At 34.9% G+C, this 21,446-nt stretch overlaps 1 protein-coding gene across 2 annotated transcripts in view; it reads right to left on the bottom strand.

Annotated features, from left to right (window-relative positions):
* Positions 1–7,215: 7,215 nt before the first annotated feature.
* Positions 7,216–21,446, bottom strand: part of PARPBP (PARP1 binding protein) — an 88,680-nt gene continuing 74,449 nt past the window's right edge. The window contains exons 10-12 of one of the 2 annotated variants that reach the window (XM_033427615.2): positions 13,884–14,019; positions 13,277–13,413; positions 7,216–11,530 (exon numbers count right to left, since the gene is read on the bottom strand). In XM_033427615.2, the coding sequence (XP_033283506.1) occupies positions 11,513–11,530; positions 13,277–13,413; positions 13,884–14,019 (291 nt within the window). In that variant the 3' untranslated portion in view covers positions 7,216–11,512. Of the gene's footprint in view, positions 13,414–13,883; positions 14,020–21,446 lie in introns of both variants that reach the window. The other variant, XM_004269458.3, reaches the window with a different exon arrangement.

Raw genomic sequence — 21,446 nt, 5'->3', positions numbered from 1 at the left:
AGTATGTTGGTTAATATTTAAACATTTGTAGATAGTCTTAGTATTTTTCTGTTATTCATTTCTAGTTTAATAATTCCAGTGTGATAAGAAAATATACACTACGATTTCAAAGATGAAATTTGTTGAGACAGAATATCCAAATCAGTTTTGAAAATGAACCGAGTTGAGTCATTTACACTCTTGACTTCAATATTACTCTAAAACTACAGTAATCAAGATAATATGGTACTGAGATAAGCACCAGTTAGATCAATAAACAAATTAGAGGGCCCAAAAATAAGTCTGTATTTTGGTCACTTAATTTTTGATAAAGGCACCAAAGCAACAAAATAGGGGAAGGAGAATCTTTTCAACAAATGGTGCCTAAACAGCTTGACATCCATATGAGAAAAGGAACTTAATCCCTACCTCACACTCACACCACACACAAAAATTAATTTGAAGTGGATCAAGGACCTAAATGTAAAAGTGAAAACCATAAAGCTTTTAGACAAAGTATAGGGGGATATCTTCATGTCTCAAACATGTTGAGTGAAAAAAGCCTTACACAAAAGATTACATACTGCATAATTCCAAAACAGGCAAAATTAATTCACAGTGGGAAAAATCAGAACAGTGATTTCCTCAGAGCTGAAGGTTGGGGTGAGGAGTGGAGGTGGGTGAGTAGTGGCAATTAACTATGAAGAGGCAAGAGATAACTTTCTGGGGTGATGACAATGTCTTATCTTGAGTGTAGGTTACATAGGTATATGCATTTATCAAAACTCAGGAAACATACACTTGTGATTTGTACATTTTTTGTAAATTTTACCTTAAAAGAAAAAAACTAAACAAATATTAAAAGCTAGTTAATGACATGCATGTTGAAGTAATTCATAGAAAGTGTACTAATGTATGTAATATATTTTGAAGTGCATTAAAAGAACAAGATGATTACTAGAGGGATAGAAAGATGGACAGATAATAAAACACACTAATAAATTAATGGTAGAATCTAGGTGGAGGTATATGGGTTTTTCACTGTATAAATTTGAGAAGGAATTCTAAGTTTATATCTTGATAATATAAATGAGCAATCTTGGTTTTAAGACTCATAAAATTAGCCATTAAGGAAGTCAGAGTTCTAAGTAAAATAATGACCAATCTCTAATTTGGGCTGCATTGAATTTATTGGCATCACATGGCAAAGATATGTTAATTAAAGGAAAGAGAATTTCAAAAAAGTGATTTACAAATATATGGTGTTAGTAGTAGTTCTTCAGAAAATGAAGATTGCATTTGATTTAAACTTTTTGCCTTTCCAAGGTTTTCTGAACCACCCAAGCCCACCTGGCAATAGTTTTTCTTCTTCAAAGTTCCTTTCTACCACTTGGGGACACTTAATTTTCAGCATCGATGGAAAAGAAATCTACTATGCTCCATTGCACATCAGAGTAACCAATGTTTAAAAAAAATTATCATTTAAAAAAATTGGAAACTATCTCCGTAATTAAATGGTTATGGGAAAACCTCATAATGTTCAGAGACTATGACAATTTAAGCAAAATAAAGGAAAACATTAACTAAGTTTTCTAAACTGTCAAAATGGTTTGGATTTGGTCCCAATTTTGGGTGAAGATCAGCCAAACCAATTCATCTGGTGGAAATTTAAAACAAAATACATAATTGTTAATATTTATTACACTTCCAGAACAACAGCTAAGAAAAAAGGTTACCATTAATGAGGACATTTTTAGATTAAACAGCCACCTCCAAAGCAGGTTCATACCCTGGGAAACAAACCAGGGCACAATTAACAACATTAAAAAAATAAGGCAGCCCTAAGAGCAAAGAAGTCAGAGGACTTCGAAGTCTTTTATTTATAAATACACTCTCAGGAAACATGTACCTTATTAGATTTAAATAGTCCCCAAGAGAATTAGCAGCTAACTACACCCATCTCTGATCAAATATATTTAAAGAAATCAGAATATTAAACAGCACCATTTAAGAATTTGAAATATAGCCCCATAACACGAGTTTAAAAGGAAATAATTTAATATGCAATACCATATACATTTTGTGCAAATGGATTCAAATTCCCTTGCAGAGATTCCACTAAAGAATGAATTGAGACGTCCATTTCCAGCAATATGGCAGACTACTTGTATAGAGAACACCTCTCAGTAAGAAACTGAAAATGCTAAGTATGGCTGGACTGGTGGTAAAATAAGAAAAACCACAGAAGGCCAGAAAAGAGAAAGTGCAATATTCCACAGGGGTTAACAAGGATTAGAGCCTGCATTTGCTCAGAGATTCTGTGAATTCCTGGTGGCTTAGCACCTGGTTTTAATGGCCCACATGTGCTGGAAGAGAAGACAGCACATGTGGGCCGTAGAAGGAAACATGCCTGTGTCAGGAATGGCTCTGAGAAGAAGTGGGGGGGTGGGGGGAAGGGAATTACACACACACACACACACACACACACACACACACACACCAGAGAACTCCTAATGACAAAAGAATACTCGCTTAGTTTGGTACTTGCACTAACTCTGTGGCCTGAAAAACTGCAAGAAGAAATTTTGGTTTAAAGTGGCCCTGGAAGGACTTCCCTGGTGGTCCAGTGGTTAAGAATCTGCCTTCCAATGCAGGGGACGCAGGTTCAATCCCTGGTCGGGGAACTAAGATCCCACATGCCGCAGGGCAAATAAGCCCATATGCCTCAACTACTGGGCCCACGCGCCTCAACTAGAGAGCCCATGTGCCGCAAACTACAGAGCCCACACGCTCTAGAACTCGTGTGCCACAACTACAGAGCCCACGTGCCACAACGAACAGCCCACACTGCAACGAAAGATCCAGAATGTCGCAACGAAGATCCCGCATGCCTCAAATAAGACCCGACATGGCCAAAAAAACCCATAAAATAAAGTGGTCCTGGATTGGTACTGCTCCAGACACCTGGCAGAAGAAAACACAGGAATTTCAAATTTTCCTTTGGATGCAGCTCAATGAATACAGGAACAAAATAAAAATTCACTAAACACATGAAGAAGACATTATGAGCTAGGATCAGAAGAAGTAACAAACTGCAGAATCAAATAAGCAAATATAGGAGACACTTGAATAACTAGGTACAAATATAAAATGTTTAAAGATAAAAATAAACAAATGTTTAATAGATTTAAGACAATAAAATAGATTGAAAATATGAATAAAAATTAGAAAACCATAATTGAACCAGGCAGATCTGAAAAGAAACCAACTAGAACTTTTAAAAAATATAAGAAGTTAAATTCAAAGCTCAATACACAGGTTAAACAGCAGATTAAATACAAGTGAAAGTGTACTGGTGAACTGGAATACAACTCTGAAGGAATTATTTAAAGTGCAGCACACAGAGAGAAAGAGAAAAATAGGAAACAGAGGTTATAAGATATGGAGGATAGAGTGAGCAGGCAGGCCCAATATATATCTATTGGTAATTCCAGAAGAAAAAACAAGAGAACAGGGGAGAAGAAATATTCAAAGAAATAATAACTAATACTTTTCCAGAATTCATGAAAAACATCAACCCTCAGATTCAAGAATCTAAGCCAGGATAAATTATAAGAAATTCATGCCCAGACACATCATGTAAAACTCCAGAACAATGAAGTCAAAGAGAAGATTTTAAAAGCAGCTAGATACAATACAGAGATTACATATAAAGGAATCATGATTAAAACCAATAGCTGAATTCTCTGCAGTAACAATGAAAACCAGAAGAATTGAAGCAATAATAAAGTACTAAGGGAAAACAATTGTCAACTGAGTAATTTTATAGTCATGAAAATAATTTTCAAGAACAATAGCAAGAGACATTTAATTAAAACAAAACATAGCTTAGTTTATTATTAACAGAACTTCACTAAATTAGCATCTAACTTAGTATACTTCAGAAACATGTACTTCAGAAAGAAGATAAATGATTGTCCAAAGAAAGATCTCAGATATAAAAGGAAATGGTGAGGAAAATAATAGTAAACTTGTAGGTAAATCTAAACCAGTGTTAACTGTATAAAATAATAAAATAATCCCTAATTTGTTTCATTAAAAAAATCAAGATAGAACTTAAATCTTTGAAAATAATAGCATACAAATTAGGAATAGTGGTGACCAGAGTTAAGGATTTTCAGGTCTTCACATTATTTGCGAGGAGGACAAAAATACTGGTTAACTTTAAATGTAAATAACTGAAGATGATATTAAAATGTCTAGGGTACCCTTTAAAACAATGAGAAATAGATTAAACGTAAATCACAAGGCAAGAAAGGGAAGGAGGAAACATATTAGAACAAATAAAAATCACAAAAGAAGACAGTAGTACTGAATATTAGTAATTCAGTAAACAGAATAAATGTAAATGGACTAAACTCTCCAAGACAAAGAAGGTCAGATAAAAAATTCCAAATTCAGCTATATGATATTTTCAACATACACATATAAGACATACAGATGATACAGGAAAGGTGATAGTAATAAACACATTAATAAAGGTAGAGAGGGTCATGACACATAGTTTGGTTTATGGGAAAGACAAAACAATCTCTAATTTGAATGTCCTAATAACATAAGCTCAAAATAAATGAAGCAAAAATTACAAACTACAGGGCTTCCCTGGTAGCGCAGTGGTTGAGAGTCCACCTGCCGATGCAGGGGACACAGGTTCGTGCCCCAGTCTGGGAAGATCCCACATGCCACGGAGCGGCTGGGCCCGTGAGCCATGGCCACTGAGCCTGCACGTCCGGAGCCTGTGCTCCACAACAGGAGAGGCCACAGCAGTGAGAGGCCCGCGTACCGCAAAAAAAAAATTACAAACTACAAATATAATTAGATAAACCCATTATCATAGTGAAAGGTTTGCAAATATCTCTCTCAGTAACTGACAGTTCATGCAGACAAAAAAATCAATAAGACAGGAGATTTGAACAACATATTATCATGTTTCATCCTCTAGACACATACAGAACCCTGCTTTCAAAAATAATGTATACATAGGGCTTCCCTGGTGGCGTAGTGGTTAAGAATCCACCTACCAATGCAGGGGACATGGGTTTGATCCCTGGTCCAGGAAGATCCCACATGCCATGGAGCAACTAAGCCCATGCGCCACAACTACTGAGCCTGCTCTATAGAGCCCACGAGCACAACTACTGAGCCCACATGTCACAACTACTGAAGCCTGCATGCCTAGAGCCCATGCTCCGCAACAAGAGAAGCCACCACAATGAGAAGCCCGTGCACCACAATGAAGAGAGGCCCCCACTCGCCACAACTAGAGAAAACCCACATGCAGCAATGAAGACCCATTGCAGCCAAAAATAAATAAATTTATTTAAAAAAAAATAATGTCTACATATTCTTTTCAAGAATTTTCAGAACTTTTACACAAAATAAAGATATCAGAGGCCATAAGGCAATTTTCTGTATGTTGAACCATATTAAATTACTATTTGTATGTCAAAAACAGTTGAAAATCATCACTTGCAAATACTTCAACCTAATACTGATTTCAATTACTCTATAATTTATAGAACAAGATTTCTAACAACAACTCAATTTATTTGGAATTCGGTATCCTCTCCCCCAAAGTTTCAATTCCCATATATTCTAAATGCTAAAAATATCTAAGTAATTAACGGGTTGAAGAAGAAATAATAATGAAAATTATAAAAACTTGGAATTAAACATTGAATATTCTACCTATCAAAACTGTGGGACTTAGAGATTTCCCTGGAGGTCCAACGGTTAAGACTCTGCACTCCCAACGCATAGGGCAAGGGTTTGATCACTGGTCTGGGAACTAAGATGCCGCATGCCACAGGGCACAGCCAAAAAAAAAAGAAAAATTGCGGGACTTAATAAAAATGATACATAAAGGGAGATGTATAATCTTTAATGCCAGTATTTTTTAAAAGTCTAAATATTAATGAGTTATTCTAAATTAGTAAGTTAGAAAAATAGTAAAATGAACCTCAAATTTAAGAAATAATAAAAAGCAGAAATTAACAAAATAGAAAAAATATATAGTGAAGATCAACAAAGCCAAAAGGTTTTTTAAAGGCCAGCAAAATTGATAAACCTATATAGCAAGCGTGATCAAATTACAGAGGCAGAGGAGAGAGAGGCAGAGACCAAGAGATCACAAATAAGCATAATTAGAATGAAATACAACTACAGATGAAGCAAGGCTTAAAAAACTTAGAAGAAAATATCATAACTAACTTTACACTAGAATATTTGAAAACAAGAGAAATGGACAAATTCTATAAAAATTTAAATCCTTAAAACAAACTAAAAAAGAAACAGAGGGGCTTCCCTGGTGGCACAGTGGTTGGGGGTCCGCCTGCTGACACAGGGGGCACGGGTTCGTGCCCCGGTCCGGGAGGATCCCACATGCCGTGGAGCGGCTGGGCCTGTGAGCCATAGCCGCTGGGCCTGCGCATCCGGAGCCTGTGCTCCGTGGCGGGAGAGGCCACAGCGGTGAGAGGCCCGTGTACCGCAAAAAAAAAAAAAGAGAAAAAGAAAGAAACAGAGAAGCTGAATGTTCCTACAACTCTGAAAAAAGTGAATCAGCCATTAAGCCCACCAACAAAACACCAAGCCCACATCACTTTACAGGAGAAGAAAAAAAGGAATAAACCCTGCCCCCTGCTTCATTTTATGAAGCTAGTACAACCTTAATGCCTTGGAAGACAAAGGCAATAGAAGATAGGGAAATTACAGATCAATCTCACTCATGATAATAAATGAAAAATATATAAATCAAATATTACCAAATTGAATACAATAATATTTTAAAAGATTTGTTTCATAAACACATGGTTGCTTTAACATGAGAACAATCTGTTCATTTTCTCAATGAAACACTGAAGGAGAAAAAGTATGATCGTTTCAATAGATACAGAAAAAGTATTCAATAACATTCAACAATTCATGACAAAAGTTATTAGTAAGCCAGAAATAGAAAATAACTTCCTGCAAGTTATAAAGGGTGTCTACATAAAAATCTAGAGCAAACATCATATTTGATGGTGAAAAGTTAAAAGCATTCTCTGTAAAATAAGTAATACTTCAAAGATATCTTATCTCTATGTCCAACATTTACAGAAGGTTTCAGTCAGTCTGTTCGCACACGTGGACAGACACACAGATAAATACACACAAACACACACGCTTGCAAGAAGGAAATAAAATGTCATTATTTTATTATTTATATCAACTGTCTTCATGGAAAACCTTAAAGAGTTAATACATTTATAAACTATTGAATTAAATAATAATAATAATTATTATTATTATGGAATTAAAGACTTTAACAAGTTTTTTGTATATAAGAGCACTAAACAAAAGCCAACTGCATGTGTACAAACCAGCAATAATGTTAGAAAAGGTATTTTAAAAGATAAAATTTATAATAACTAAAAATAAGGAGCTTAATTATAATTAAATTATAAACAATTATAAATCTTGCAACAAAAGATAAGCAAGACCTTTATGAAGAAAACAACAAAATGTCATTAAAAGATTAAAGAAGTTCAAAATAAATATGGAAAAATACCTTTGTACTTTGTATTCATGTTCGTGAATAAGAAAATAAATTATCTACCAATGGCATTTTTCACAGAAGTAGAACAAAAAATTTCACAATTTGTATGGAAGCACAAAAGACCCCGAATAGCCAAAGCAATCTTGAGAAAGAAAACGGAGCTGGAGGAATCAGGCTCCCTGATTTCAGACTACACTACAAAGCTACAGTAATCAAGACAGTCTGGTACTGGCACACAAACAGAAATATAGATCAATGGAACAGGATAGAAAGCCCAGAGATAAATCCACGCACATATGGTCACTTTATCTTTGATAAAGAAGGCAAGAATATACAATGGAGAAAAGACAGCCTTTTCAATAAGTGGTATTGGGAAAAGTGGACAGCTACATGTAAAAGAATGAAATTAGAACACTCCCTAACACCATATACAAAAATAAACTCAAAATGGATTAAATACCTAAATGTAAGGCCAGACACTATAAAACTCTTAGAGGAAAACATAGGCAGAACACTCTATGATATAAATCACAGCAAGATCCTTTTTGACCCACCTCCTAGAGAAATGGAAATTAAAACAAAAATAAACAAATGGGACCTAATGAAATTTAAAAGCTTTTGCACAGCAAAGGAAACCATAAACAAGAAGAAAAGATAACCCTCAGAATGGGAGAAAATATTTGCAAACAAAGCAACTGACAAAGGATTGATTAATCTCCAAAATATACAAACGGTTCATGCAGCTCAATATCAAAAAAACAAACAACCCAATTCAAAAATGGGCAGAAGACCTAAATACATTTCTCCAAAGAAGATATACAGATTTCCAACAAACACATGAAAGGATGCTCAACATCACTAATCATTAGAGAAATGCAAATCAAAACTACAATGAGGTATCACCTCACACTGATCAGAATCGCCATCATCAAAAAATCTATAAACAATAAATGCTGGAGAGGGTGTGGAGAAAAGGGAACCCTGTGGCACTGTTGGTGGGAATGTAAATTGATACAGCCACTACGGAGAACAGTATGGAGGTTCTTTACAAAACTAAAAATAGAACTACCATATGACCCAGCAATCCCACTACTGGGCATATACCCTGAGAAAACCATAATTCAAAAGGAGTCATGTAGCATAATGTTCACTGCAGCACTATTTACAATAGCCAGGACATGGAAGCAACCTAAGTGTCCATCATCGGATGAATGGATAAAGAAGATGGATGTGGCACATATATACAATGGAATATTATTCAGCCATAAAAAGAAACGAAATTGAGTTATTTGTAGTGAGGTGGATGGACCTAGAGTCTGTCATACAGAGTGAAGTCAGAAAGAGAAAGACAAATACCGTATGCTAACACATATATATGGAATCTAAGAAAAAAAAAAATGTCATGAAGAACCTAGGGTTAAGACAGGAATAAAGACACAGACCTACTAGGGAATGGACTTGAGGATATGGGGAGGGGGAAGGGTAAGCTGTGACAAAGTGAGAGAGTGGCATGGACATATATACACTACCAAACATAAAACAGATAGCTAGTGGGAAGCAGCTGCATAGCACAGGGAGATCAGCTCGGTGCTTTGTGACCACCTAGAGGGGTGGGATAGGGAGGGTGGGAGGGAGGGAGACGCAAGAGGGAAGAGATATGGGAACATATGTATATGTATAACTGATTCACTTTGTTATAAAGCAGAAACACACCATTGTAAAACAATTATACTCCAATAAAGATGTAAAAAAAGTTATTTTAAAGTTGTAGTAATAATAAATAATACTGTAGATTTGGCAGTGGAATAGAGAGTTCAGAAAGAGACCTACACATGTATAGAAACCTAATATACTGCAGAGATGGCATTGCAGATTAGTGGAGACAGGATGAATTATTCAAGAAATATATAAGGACATAAAAAGAAAAAAGGTCATGAAGAACCTAGGGGCAAGACGGGAATAAAGACACAGACCTACTAGAGAATCGACTTGAGAACACGAGGAGGGGGAAAGGTTTGCTGGGACAAAGTGAGAGTGGCATGGACATATATACACTACCAAATGTAAAACAGATAGCTAGTGGAAAGCAGCAGCATAGCACAGGGAGATCAGCTCGGTGCTTTGTGATCACCTAGAGAAGTGGGATAGGGAGGGTGGGAGGGAGGGAGACACAAGTGGGAAGAGCTATGGGGATATATGTATATGTATAACTGATTCACTTTGTTATAAAGCAGAAACTAACACACCACTGTAAAGCAACTATACTCCAATAAAGATGTTAAAAAAAAAAGAAATATATAAGGACATTTGGAAAAGTTAAAATTTCTTTCTCACACACAGGATTCTAGATGAATTAAAAATTTAAATGTGAAAGTCAAAACACTTAAACTTTTAGAATATATAGAAGTATGATAATGACCTCAGGGTTTGGAAGGATTTCCAAATAACATAAATACTAACCATAAAAAGAAAAAAAAAAGAAATTTAAACATTAAAATTAAGGAGTTTAGTTCACCAAAAGACACCATGAAGCGGTTCAAAAGATAAGAAATGTGAGAAAAAATATAATATTTTAAACATATACAACTAACAAAGAATTAATATCCAGCATATATAAAGAACTCCCATGAATCAACAAGAAAAACCCAAACAATCTGATAGAGAAATAGACAAATTTTTCTTTAAAAGGCATTTTACTTAAGCATATGAAAAGGCATCCTACGTCTTTGGTAATTAGAGAAATAAACATTAAAAGCACAATAAGATACCCAAGTGTTTACTAGAACCTGGAGCAGTAAGAACTCTCATAAACTGCAGGTGGGAGTTTAAATTGGTTACTACTATTCTGTAACCATTTTGGCATTAATAAAGCTGAAATGTACATACTCCAAGACCCAGCAATTCCATAACTAGAAATATACCCTAGAAAAACTATTGCACATATATACCAGAAGACATACACAAGAATGTATTCTCTTACTCTACAGGGCCAACATTACAAATTAACTCTGAAATGTTTAATTAAAAATCATACAACATACTCATTATCCAAAATTAACATTTATGGAGCACATAAATATTCTCTTCATGGACTTCTTATTCATTAATTGCTAAACTCATTAATAAATATCAGTAATACCCTTTTGTAAATATAGAGATAAAACACACCTGACAGGTCAATTTTAGATATAACATGAATGACTTTTTGTTCATACTTACAGGCATATATACTTTAAATACCAAAGGCTATTCCGAGCATTTATGGAAAAAATTCTTTCTGAAGATTATTTCCACTAAATCAGGATTAAATGTATTTAAACTTTGACGCTTATTATCCTGAGTGAAAGAAATAACCTTAGTTTTAATATTTTACTTAATCAGAAAATAAACAGAAGGGAACAATATGAATAAACAAGAATATGGAGAGCCTGATGTCCTGTGGTCTTCCTTAATAACAACCCATTTTCAAGAGACTATAATCTCCTCAACAGAAGCTCTCTACCAAGGATCTTAATCAGATTCTGAGAAAATTCACACTCAAAATAAACAATATGCCACTAAAACCCAAACAGTGTAAGTATTAGCAGCTATACAAAAAGTTAGCTTCTATCTAATGAGTCATTTTTAAAATGACAAAAGTCTAAGTCTTTCAAGTGCTTTCTATTCAAGCTGGAAAATATATAAAGGTAGGAATCATTTACAAAGCAGGTTGAGAAATTTTACTTCATTTTACACATCCTTGTTTGACTCCATGCAAACATCAAACTAAGAATGACAAAAATGAGTTTCTCTTCCTACATATTAATACTAACTTTTTCTTTGCTTTCTCAAGGTGTTTCGCCTTCAGCCTCCAAGTCAATAAGAAATTTAGAAGATGACATGGTATTTAAAACACTGAGGTTGGGGAAAGCCTTTCAGAAGGAAGATACTGAAGAAAAATCAATTGTTGTTCCTTCCCTGGAGGAATATAAAAATGATGAGAGCAATTTCATGAATGATGAGGAAAACAAAAATTCAAAGGTAAGTGGCAATGTGACTTATCCTTTATTTCAGTGGAAATTTGAATGATGTTTATGAATCCTTTGGAAGTAAAGTCGATACTTTTATAAGCAGAAGTATGTGAAAAAAGTCACAATATGCATTAGGACAATTGATCAAATTTCCTACATACCAGGTTGTTCTTCCATTCTGGAAAACATCTCTTATTCAAAAGGTTTTTATTCCCTGAAAACCTTGTATCTAAAATATTTTTTAGAGTCAAAACAGTGTAGAGCATCTTTGATCAATAAGAATATTACACAATTGTATCATAGTTCTATTCCCAATAAGACAGCTAAAACACAAATCAACCTTTTCTTTACAGAATGCAGGTTCCAAACACAATTTCTTAAATAATGGTCTGCCACTGAATCTGGCTATAAAACCTTATCTTGCACTAAAAGGATCTGTAGCTTTTCCAGCTGAGAATGAAGTTCAAAATACTGAATCAATACAAGAAAAGAGAGAAATTGCAGATGAAGAAAACTCAGCTAAATTTCCTATAGGAAGGAGAGATTTTGACAGTGAGTAGTCTTTTTAAAATTCAATTCTTATATCTTAATATCATAAAATAGAAATCTGAGTTTAATTGAATTTGGGTCCAATCACGACAAAATCAAACAAGACCATGGTTCAATTTACTTGATTTTAAGTGACCCCTGCAAAAGATGTGAAATTAAAAAGTATTTAATTAGTTACTATAATTAGTTATTAGTTACTATAATTTTGATTTACTCAGAATTAGCTATACTAGATCCATTCTTTCATTTCTAATCAATTTTGTGTGATACTAGTCCTTTAAACAATTTAAGCTTTTTTTTCCTTCAGTGCTCAGGTGTATGCTGGGAAGAGTCTATCGACCTTGCTGGCAAGTCTGATACCTGTTGGTCCACATCATCATTTCAGAAGAAAACAAAATCATTTAATTGCCTGTGGGGAAAAAAGCCCTTAATGTTACTATGACTTGTATTATTTTAAATGTCTGTTTTCAAAGAAAGTAGTATTAAGATATACCTAAATGATATGCTTTACCTGTGCATTAAACTTTGTGAATATTCTGCATAATTATGACTTACTAGTATTTTTTAAACAATGCTTAACATGCTAACCTTACATACATTGCAGACCAAAATAATAAAGCACCATAATTTACACCTTGATCTCTTAAAAATTAAGTAGATGGGGGCTTCCCTGGTGGCGCAGTGGCTGAGAGTCCGCCTGATGATGCAGGGGACACGGGTTCATACTCTGGTCCGGGAAGATCCCACATGCCACGGAGCGGCTGGGCCTGTGAGCCATGGCCGCTGAGCCTGCGCGTCCGGAGCCTGTGCTCCGCAATGGGAGAGGCCACAACAGTGAGAGGCCCGCGTACCACCAAAAAAAAAAAAAAAAAAAATTAAGTAGATGCCTTTGGTGAATGGTTTTATATATACATAAACCTAAAGAACATAAAAGACAAATTCATAGTCTAAAAAACTGAGTTAACTTTGTCTGGCCAGTAATCAATTTGTTCTTGGCAGTACAGTTGTTGCTTTTTGCAGCTCTAACTAGTTTGCCATCTAATTTACTCTGCAAATCTTTTGATGCCTTAGGTATCTTAACATTTTTGTGTTGAGGTGGTTCGTTTCCATTATCACAGAGAATATTTTCATCATCCAAATCCACCTGTTTCCTTTTTGAGCCTTTATTTCCTGTCAGACTAATTGATTTTCTTGCCACTTTTTCATTTTTACTTCTGTCCAGATGAACATTTCCAGAACTTGTTCCAATTGTTGGTCTTCCAACAGATGAATTTACACCTCCTGTTATGCAAGATGAAAAGAGGAAAGAAATTATATAATACTTAAAATTATTGCACATGAGAATTTTACAAAAAACTTTTTAAATGGCTAAAGAATATTTTAAAATTTATGATTTACAATCAAATAATGATATAAATTACATGATGAACAAATACAGCTATATTACTATCACATTTCTTTGCATTTTACCATATCACTTTTCATCCCTACAAACAATAAATTTGCTTTGTCTGAATGCATAACACTTAATCCTTAAATGCTGCAAGTTATTTCTTAAATACATTTAGTTAAATCAAACTGAGTCCTATTCCTATACATATATTTGTACTTAGATATAACTTTTTAAATAAACTCAGGTCTATAAAAATATAAACCTTTACATTGCAAAAAAAGTCTAATTTTACTTAAGTTAAAACCAATTAGTATACTAGAATTAATTGTTATTAAATTGCTCAAATAAGGTCAATTACCAGAAAGGTCATTTTCCATGTGAAGAACACACAAAGGCTTTGATGCTGAATTAACACTATTCCACTTATCCTTGCTTATCATGCAGTCATCTTTGTAAGTACAAGCAAACTGAGATCTAATTAAGGTTTGCTTCATCTGGTAATAGGAAAAAAGGAGAAAATATACAATTTATCCTTTATTTTTATTTAGTTTTTCATCTAGACAGAAATATACTCTGTAGTCACTGAGGTATAAAAATTTCCCTTAAATATTTCATTATCTGTGGGAACTTTTAATCCTTGATGTTTCATAGTTTGCAAACTCATTCACTGCTACAACCAGCATTTTTGTTCTTTTCAGTAATACCAGCTTTGTGTATGTTTTTGATAATTTTTGTAAAAGCTTAGGCAAATCAATTATAAACTCTTCAAAGACCTTTGTTACACATTCCTATGTCTGAGATGCTTTAGAAAGTGGTTTTATTATGTTTAATAATGATATACATGATATATGTAATCCTAGAAAAATACAAGTTTTCAATCTTAAAGAATTACAGGGTACAACTCTTTTAGGAAAAAATAGCATATGGAATTCAAGAAATTAGAGAAATTAAGGAAGGGAGAAATGTTAGGATAAAAAAGAAAAATAAGAGAAGGTGAAAGAAACAAAGATAGGAAGCTAACAAAGAAAGTGAAAGATAAAACAAAGTGGTGAATGAAAGACATTATTTAATTAAAAACATGAATATTTAGGGCTTCCCTGGTGGCGCAGTGGTTGAGAGTCCGCCTGCCGATGCAGGGGACACGGGTTCGTGCCCCGGTCCGGGAGGATCCCACGTGCCGCGGAGCGGCTGGGCCTGTGAGCCATGGCCGCTGAGCCTGCGCGTCCGGAGCCTGTGCTCCGCAACGGGAGAGGCCACAACAGTGAGAGGCCCGCATACCGCAAAAAAAAAAAAAAAAAAAAAAAAGAAATATGATTTGATTATATCATTCTAAGAAGATGTGACCAAGGGATTTAATAGTTGAGTATTCAAAGTATACTTCTGTAATTATCTTCAAACATGACAAATAGGAGAAAATTAGAAAGCTAAATTTAATTCTTAAGCACCATGCCAAGAAAGTATTTTTGGAAATGTATTCTGCAAACATAAAACCAGTGGCTGTTTTAGGGAGAGAACTTAATTTCAGAACAAAAGTAATCTACACAGATAATGCAAATTTCAACAATTGCAGCTGCTGTGTAATGCCATTTGGTTATAGTAGGGAGATTTCTCCAAATAATTAGAAATCATCTCAAATCTTTTTCAGAAACAGACAAAGCTTATTTCAAATACATGATTAAATAAAGAGGACTTCAACAATTCAAAAATTAATACTTCAAAGTATAACTACATTATGCTGAATAATACTCACAGAGCATGTATTGATACAGTTCACGAAGTCTAAAACAGCATGACTTTACATTATATATTCAGTAATTATACACTATGCTATACATTCAGAACGATAACTACATTAACCCACTCAGATGTTTGCAAAGATAACAGCAGTGAAATCCACTGACTATATTTTAGAAGAAATCAGAATAGTCTCCAGTCCAGCTGCTCCATAAAAGCAAGTTTTCTCAGGATGACAAATTTTATATCTTTCTGAGTAATGGTGTCTATGAGAGCCTGTAACACCCAGAGGACTAAAAATTATATTTAATTTGCTTGAAGATGTAGACAATTAGAATTTATCTTCCATTTAAGCACAAAAATACACAAAATTGAAAAAAATGTGAAAATGTAAAAGATGAAAAACTATTTTTTTTAAAAGTGAAATACAGTAGGCTCTTGATAATGAATGGAGCTACAGCCCAGTATCTTCATGAACCCACATGAATGCAACTACTATTATATATTTTCTACCATGAGATGCCCTAAAATATAACTGAAGGTTTTAACTAGGCCTTTTTGGACTTTATTAATTCCATAAGTAGAGAATTAAAACAATTAATAAAGCTATTAAAATAAATTTTGTTAATAAAATAAACTTTATATTATATTACATCATATCATCACTGTAGTAAATTATCCAAAAACATTTATTTCCATCTACAAAACCAATACTAGCTGCTGACATCTTTTTATACGTTTCTTTCATTTCGCCAGTTACTACTTATAGAAAATTATAAACTTATTGCTTACAGAGAGTTATAAAGAGTATGGTAAGGCCATGAAAGTAAATGGATGCTAAGTGGCTGGCAAGGATCACTCCCATAATATCCAGATAGTGATGGCACCTACAGGTGGCTTGGGGGACTAGAGCCTCCCACCACAAAACCTTCATCAGTACCACTCATAAAGCACTCTAAATAAAAATACAATAATTATATTATTTAATACAGACAACTGATGTTTTCTCAATCTCATGCTGCATGTGAATAAAAATTTCTTTAGAAAGTTGGCATTTTTATTAATTTTAAACATACATCTGAGTAAAAAGCTTTCTTTGCTATGTAAATACAGTCGCAAAATAAGTTCAATAAGCCCTCCTGACAGCTAGATTTCTTCTCCTTAGGCCCCCCATAGAGAAATTCTCTAGCCCTTAGTGACAGTAGGGCAGTTTCAGAAAACTAGAGTTAGAAGGAAATTCTTAAAATACTGATTATGGGTTGAGATGTGAAAGAAAATCAGTTAACCACTATATTTACCATGAAAAATATTATTTATAAACATATCAAAACACAAGAGAGAACCACAATGGTTCTATGGCAATCTTGGAATACTTATATCCAAAAGTAATAACTGAGAGTAGTTATATTGAGGGTGTTTTTTTTCTTTTTTGTAAAAGATTATATGTGTGTTTTTTCCCTGCCCTGTACAAAGATCTTTTTTATCAATTACCACTTATTAAGTTCCAACTATGTGACAGGCACACAGTATACTAAAGAGATTACTAGGATGGCTTCCATAATCACAAAGACATTCTACTTACAAAATTTGCTGTTGACACACAGCTGGAAGAAATAATAAATAAATTGGATAATAGAATCAAGATTGAAAAGATCTCAGAAGGCTAGAACCATAAGTAGAAAATAATAAGATGAAAATGAATGAGGATAAACAAAGTCCTGTATTTAAGTTCAAAATATCAATTACAGATGTACAGGATGAGGAGAACCTGACTTAAAAACAACATATGAAATAAAGACCTAGAGATTTTAACTGATCATGAACTTGACTGGAGCCAGCAATGTGATGTCCAACTAAGAAACCCGCACAAAGAAACAAGATGATGTGATGGAAAAGGCATCAGATTTGTGGTCAAAAGACCTGGCTTCTAATACTGGCCCTATCACTTACTAAGTAGATGATCTTGGGTAAACCTCTAAACCTCTCACTTATCCACATATAAATGGGAATATTTACCTCATAGAGTTGTGAGGATTAAATGAAGTTAAAAATATGAAACAGCTATGTAACTCTAAAGATATATGTAGATACTATACAGTTATTAATGTAGTAACATATAAAGAAAGTACTCCTATAGAGTAAGAAATCTGTTGAATTAGGTGTCTCAGGACCTGGCCAACCCTAAAATGATTCTAGGAATGTAGCTCAAAAAATGAACTTACAATCAGCTTCTTCATTTTGGTTATTAAAACAATACAAGCTACATTGACTTGTATTTATAACTTAAAAGAGATTGCTTTTCCTTTGTTCATAAAAGTTGAATTTTTCTGCACAAGATTAGTGGCTACATAGAATTGAGATTACTTCCTGTTGCAAATCTTCCAAATCTCTCTGTGTATTTGATTTGGAATCACAAATAAGCAAAACAATTCCCTTTTGAAAGTGCTTTTGAAGTACTTAACAACTAAGAATAATGTCCAGATTCATACATGGCTGTTAAAATCATTTTATGTTCAAGTCACATGAGAGAAAAAGATTCAAAGTTTTCCTTTGTAGAGTGATTTCCCCCCTTTGGAAAGATTTCTATCCACAGTAAAATTGCAATGAACTTCAAACTTGCCAAGAATTGGAAAAGTCCTTTTGCCACAAGCTCTTTTTAAATTGAAATTATTAGTAGGTTCCCAGTTTGAGGAAAATAGTACTTCACATAGGAAAGCCTGACTCCAGTTAAATTAAGACAAATGAGTCAAAATATTGAAAAGTCACAGAAACTCTCAGTTAGCTGTATTAATAAGAAAATGAAATTTCTAAGCCCCCATTATAGCGGGGGCTATAAATTTTATCAACAAGTTTGGAAAAAGAAATCACTCAACATACCTATTAAATATATAACTAAAAATAAATATTCAAAATTCACCTTTTCATTCTTACATTATCACATTTTCAAAAGAATAGAGATTTGCTATTCTTAATGGCATATGAATTTGTAAGTATATCAAATGATGACTATTATAATTACTATGCCTTCGTTTACACTTTGGAAACAGCATAAACTTTGAAGTCTTATACCTGAATACAACCACTGTTCTGTTACTTACTAGGTATATGGTCTGGAAAATAATGCCTTCTAGATTTCAAAAAGGATTAATTGGAATGAGGGATATAAAATACCTAGTATAACACTTGACACTTAGAAGGTACGCAATAAATCCCAACCTCATTACTTCAGCCAAAACAAGTTCAAATTTTAGTTCAGACTAATACAAACATCCCATTTTCATTCTAATGAAAAATGCTGCTCATTCCCTTAAAGCCTTTGCTTAATGTCACCTTCTCAAAGAGACCTGTACTGATCATTCCCTTTAAAACCAAAACACACACAAAGGAACACACTCTTCTTACCCCCCTCCCCAACTTTATTTCCTGCCATAGCACTGATAACCTTCTAATATACCATATAATTCACTTGTTTGTTTTGTTTATTATCTGCCTCTCCCAAGTAAAAGGTAAGCTCCATGAACAAAACCTTAGTTTGCCAACTGATGGCCTGCTCTGGCCCTCTTCATCACACCGGGTGAGGAATAAGTCCACAGGGACTTGGATATGCCCACTAGGAGACTATGACTCCTACTTTTAGATCCTGTTCCAAGAACCTGGCACCCCAGAATTCCCTGCTTAAACTGCCTAGGCACTGGGCCAGCACTGGCCTCTTCCTTTAGGAAGGGCTGACTGTTTATGACAAGGGTGACAGGGAGCGGCATGTATACATTTCTGGGTGGAGTGTGTCTAACAGTATGGAACAGAACTGGCATTAAAAGGATTGCGGGGGTAGACCAGGGGTTTCCATTTATGTTCTTCCACCCTAGTCCCACAAATATTGGGGGACAACTTGCCCATCAGGGCAGGGGTTTTTGTCTGTTTTGCTTGCTGATATATTTACAGTGCCTAGGACAGAGCCCGGTATCCAGTAGGCATTTAATACATGTTTGCTGAGTGCGTTAATTAAGTAAAATTATAACACACTCTAACAGGTGTATGCGAGCAGAAGGTATGAGGGAACAGAAACCAAGAGTAAGCAAAAGCTTGGAGGTAGAAAAAGATGTACGGAGAGTAAAGAAACCACAGCACACAGAAATGAGAGAAGTAGACTGGTAAAGAACAGTTAAAGCACCCTAAGGGCAAAAGCTCTGATATATCAATAGAAAAACATGTACAGAGTAAACTCTACTCTGTTCAATAGAGTAAGAAAACCATTTGGTACAGAAACAAGAGAGAGGTATACACACAAAGTTACATCACATTTAAGTACAGAGAACCATGCAGCTGAAGTCCTTAAGCCCCATTATATCCACCATTACTTTCAAGTTCTTAAATATTCCACCTTTCTTAGGTTCTCATGCACATATCCTTACAATAAGCCCCACAAAAAGTACAAAAGCCACACCTTCCTTAACCTTACCCCACATTATTTATTCACTTATTTTGTTCACTATGGAATGCACAGCCTCTTTATACTAGCTAAGACAATCTAATACTTTTTCATCAGTTGTTTGCTCCACCTGCAATGCTCTCTTCCATCCTCTCTCCCTATTTAAATCCTATTTATTCTAATCTCTCATGGTCAGAGCACCATTTCCTCTACTTATGGGTTTTCAGTTATTGCATTTGTGTGTATCTTTAATCCACTAGAAATGCAACTGTTTAATATGCTGGCCATGTGTAGCTAATTAATTAAAATTAAATAGAATTAAAAATCGAGTTCCTCAGTTGCAGTACCACATTTCAAGTGCTCAACAGTCACACGTGGCTAGCACCTACAGTACTGGATAGCACAAATTACAGAACATTTCCACAGAAGTTCTACTGGAGAACACTGCTCTGGAAAGAAGCTTTACAATCTATGTCCTGTGTGTGTGTGTGGCACATACATGAAAGGCAGATGGATTTTCAAAGGACTCAGGGACATTTTTTAGTTTGCTAGGTCCATAATATTGGAACCCATATGCAACTGTACATTATTAAAGGAAACCACACATCTGTTCCTCACATCTTCTAACTACTACCTGATGTGAAAGGACCAATTAAGCTTTGGAAAATATTACAATCATTATATCTTCAAATACTATTTCAATCCTATTTTCTCCTCTCGTTCTGAGGATCCAGTTAGGCATATGTTAGACATTTTCTGTGTCCTACTCTTCTCTTCTGCTTTTTTATTCTTTATTCTCTCTTTGCTTTAGTTTGGACTTTTTTCTAATGACCTATCTTCATGTCCACTATGCTACCTAATGCTATGTCTGGTCTACTATTAAATTCACCTAGGGACTTCCCTGATGGTCCAGTGGTTAAGACTTCACCTTTGAATGCACGGAGTGCGGGTTCAACTCCTGTTTGGGAAACTAAGATCCCACATGCCTCGGGGCCAAAAAAAAAACAAACCCATAATAAAGAAGCAATATTGTAACAAATTCAATAAAGACTTTAAAAATGGTCCACATCAAAAAATCTTTAAAATAAATAAATTCACCTAATGAATTATTAATTTTAGATAATGTTTTTACAGTTCTGCAATGTCCATTTGGTTCTGATTTAAAATTTTTGATTCTTGGGAGTTCCCGGTGGTCTAGTGGTTAGGATTTGGCAATTTAACTGCCATGGCCCAGGTTCAATCCCTGGTCAGGGAACTGAGATCCCGCAAGCTGTGCAGCTTGCCAAAAAATAAAAAAATTCATTCTCTGTTGGAATTTCCCAATTTTTTATCCATTTTGCCCTTTTCCTTTAATTACCCTTTTTTTTTTGTGGTACGTGGGCCTCACTGTTGTGGCCTCTCCCGCGCGGAGCACAGGCTCCAGATGCGCAGGCCCAGCCGCCACAGCCCACGGGCCCAGCCACTCCGCGGCACGTGGGATCCTCCCAGACCGCGGCACGAACCCGCATCCCCTGCATCAGCAGGCGGACTCCCAACCACTGCACCACCAGGGAAGCCCTAATTACCTTTAAATGTTAAAAAAAAAAAATTTAATTCCTTGTCAGCTGATTCCAGTAGCTGGGTCATTTGTGAGTCTGCCTCTATTGTTAGTTTTTTCTCTTGATTAAAGGACAAGTCTTCCTGTCTCTTCTCATGTCCAGTATATAAAGGAACTATAGAGGCTCCAGATGAAATCTTCTATCAAGGGTTTCCCTTGTC

This window comes from Orcinus orca, chromosome 11, assembly GCF_937001465.1.
Source record: "Orcinus orca chromosome 11, mOrcOrc1.1, whole genome shotgun sequence".
Taxonomy (NCBI): domain Eukaryota; kingdom Metazoa; phylum Chordata; class Mammalia; order Artiodactyla; family Delphinidae; genus Orcinus; species Orcinus orca.
The sequence above is the reverse complement of the archived record's forward strand: the minus strand, read 5'-3'. Positions and strand labels throughout refer to the sequence as shown.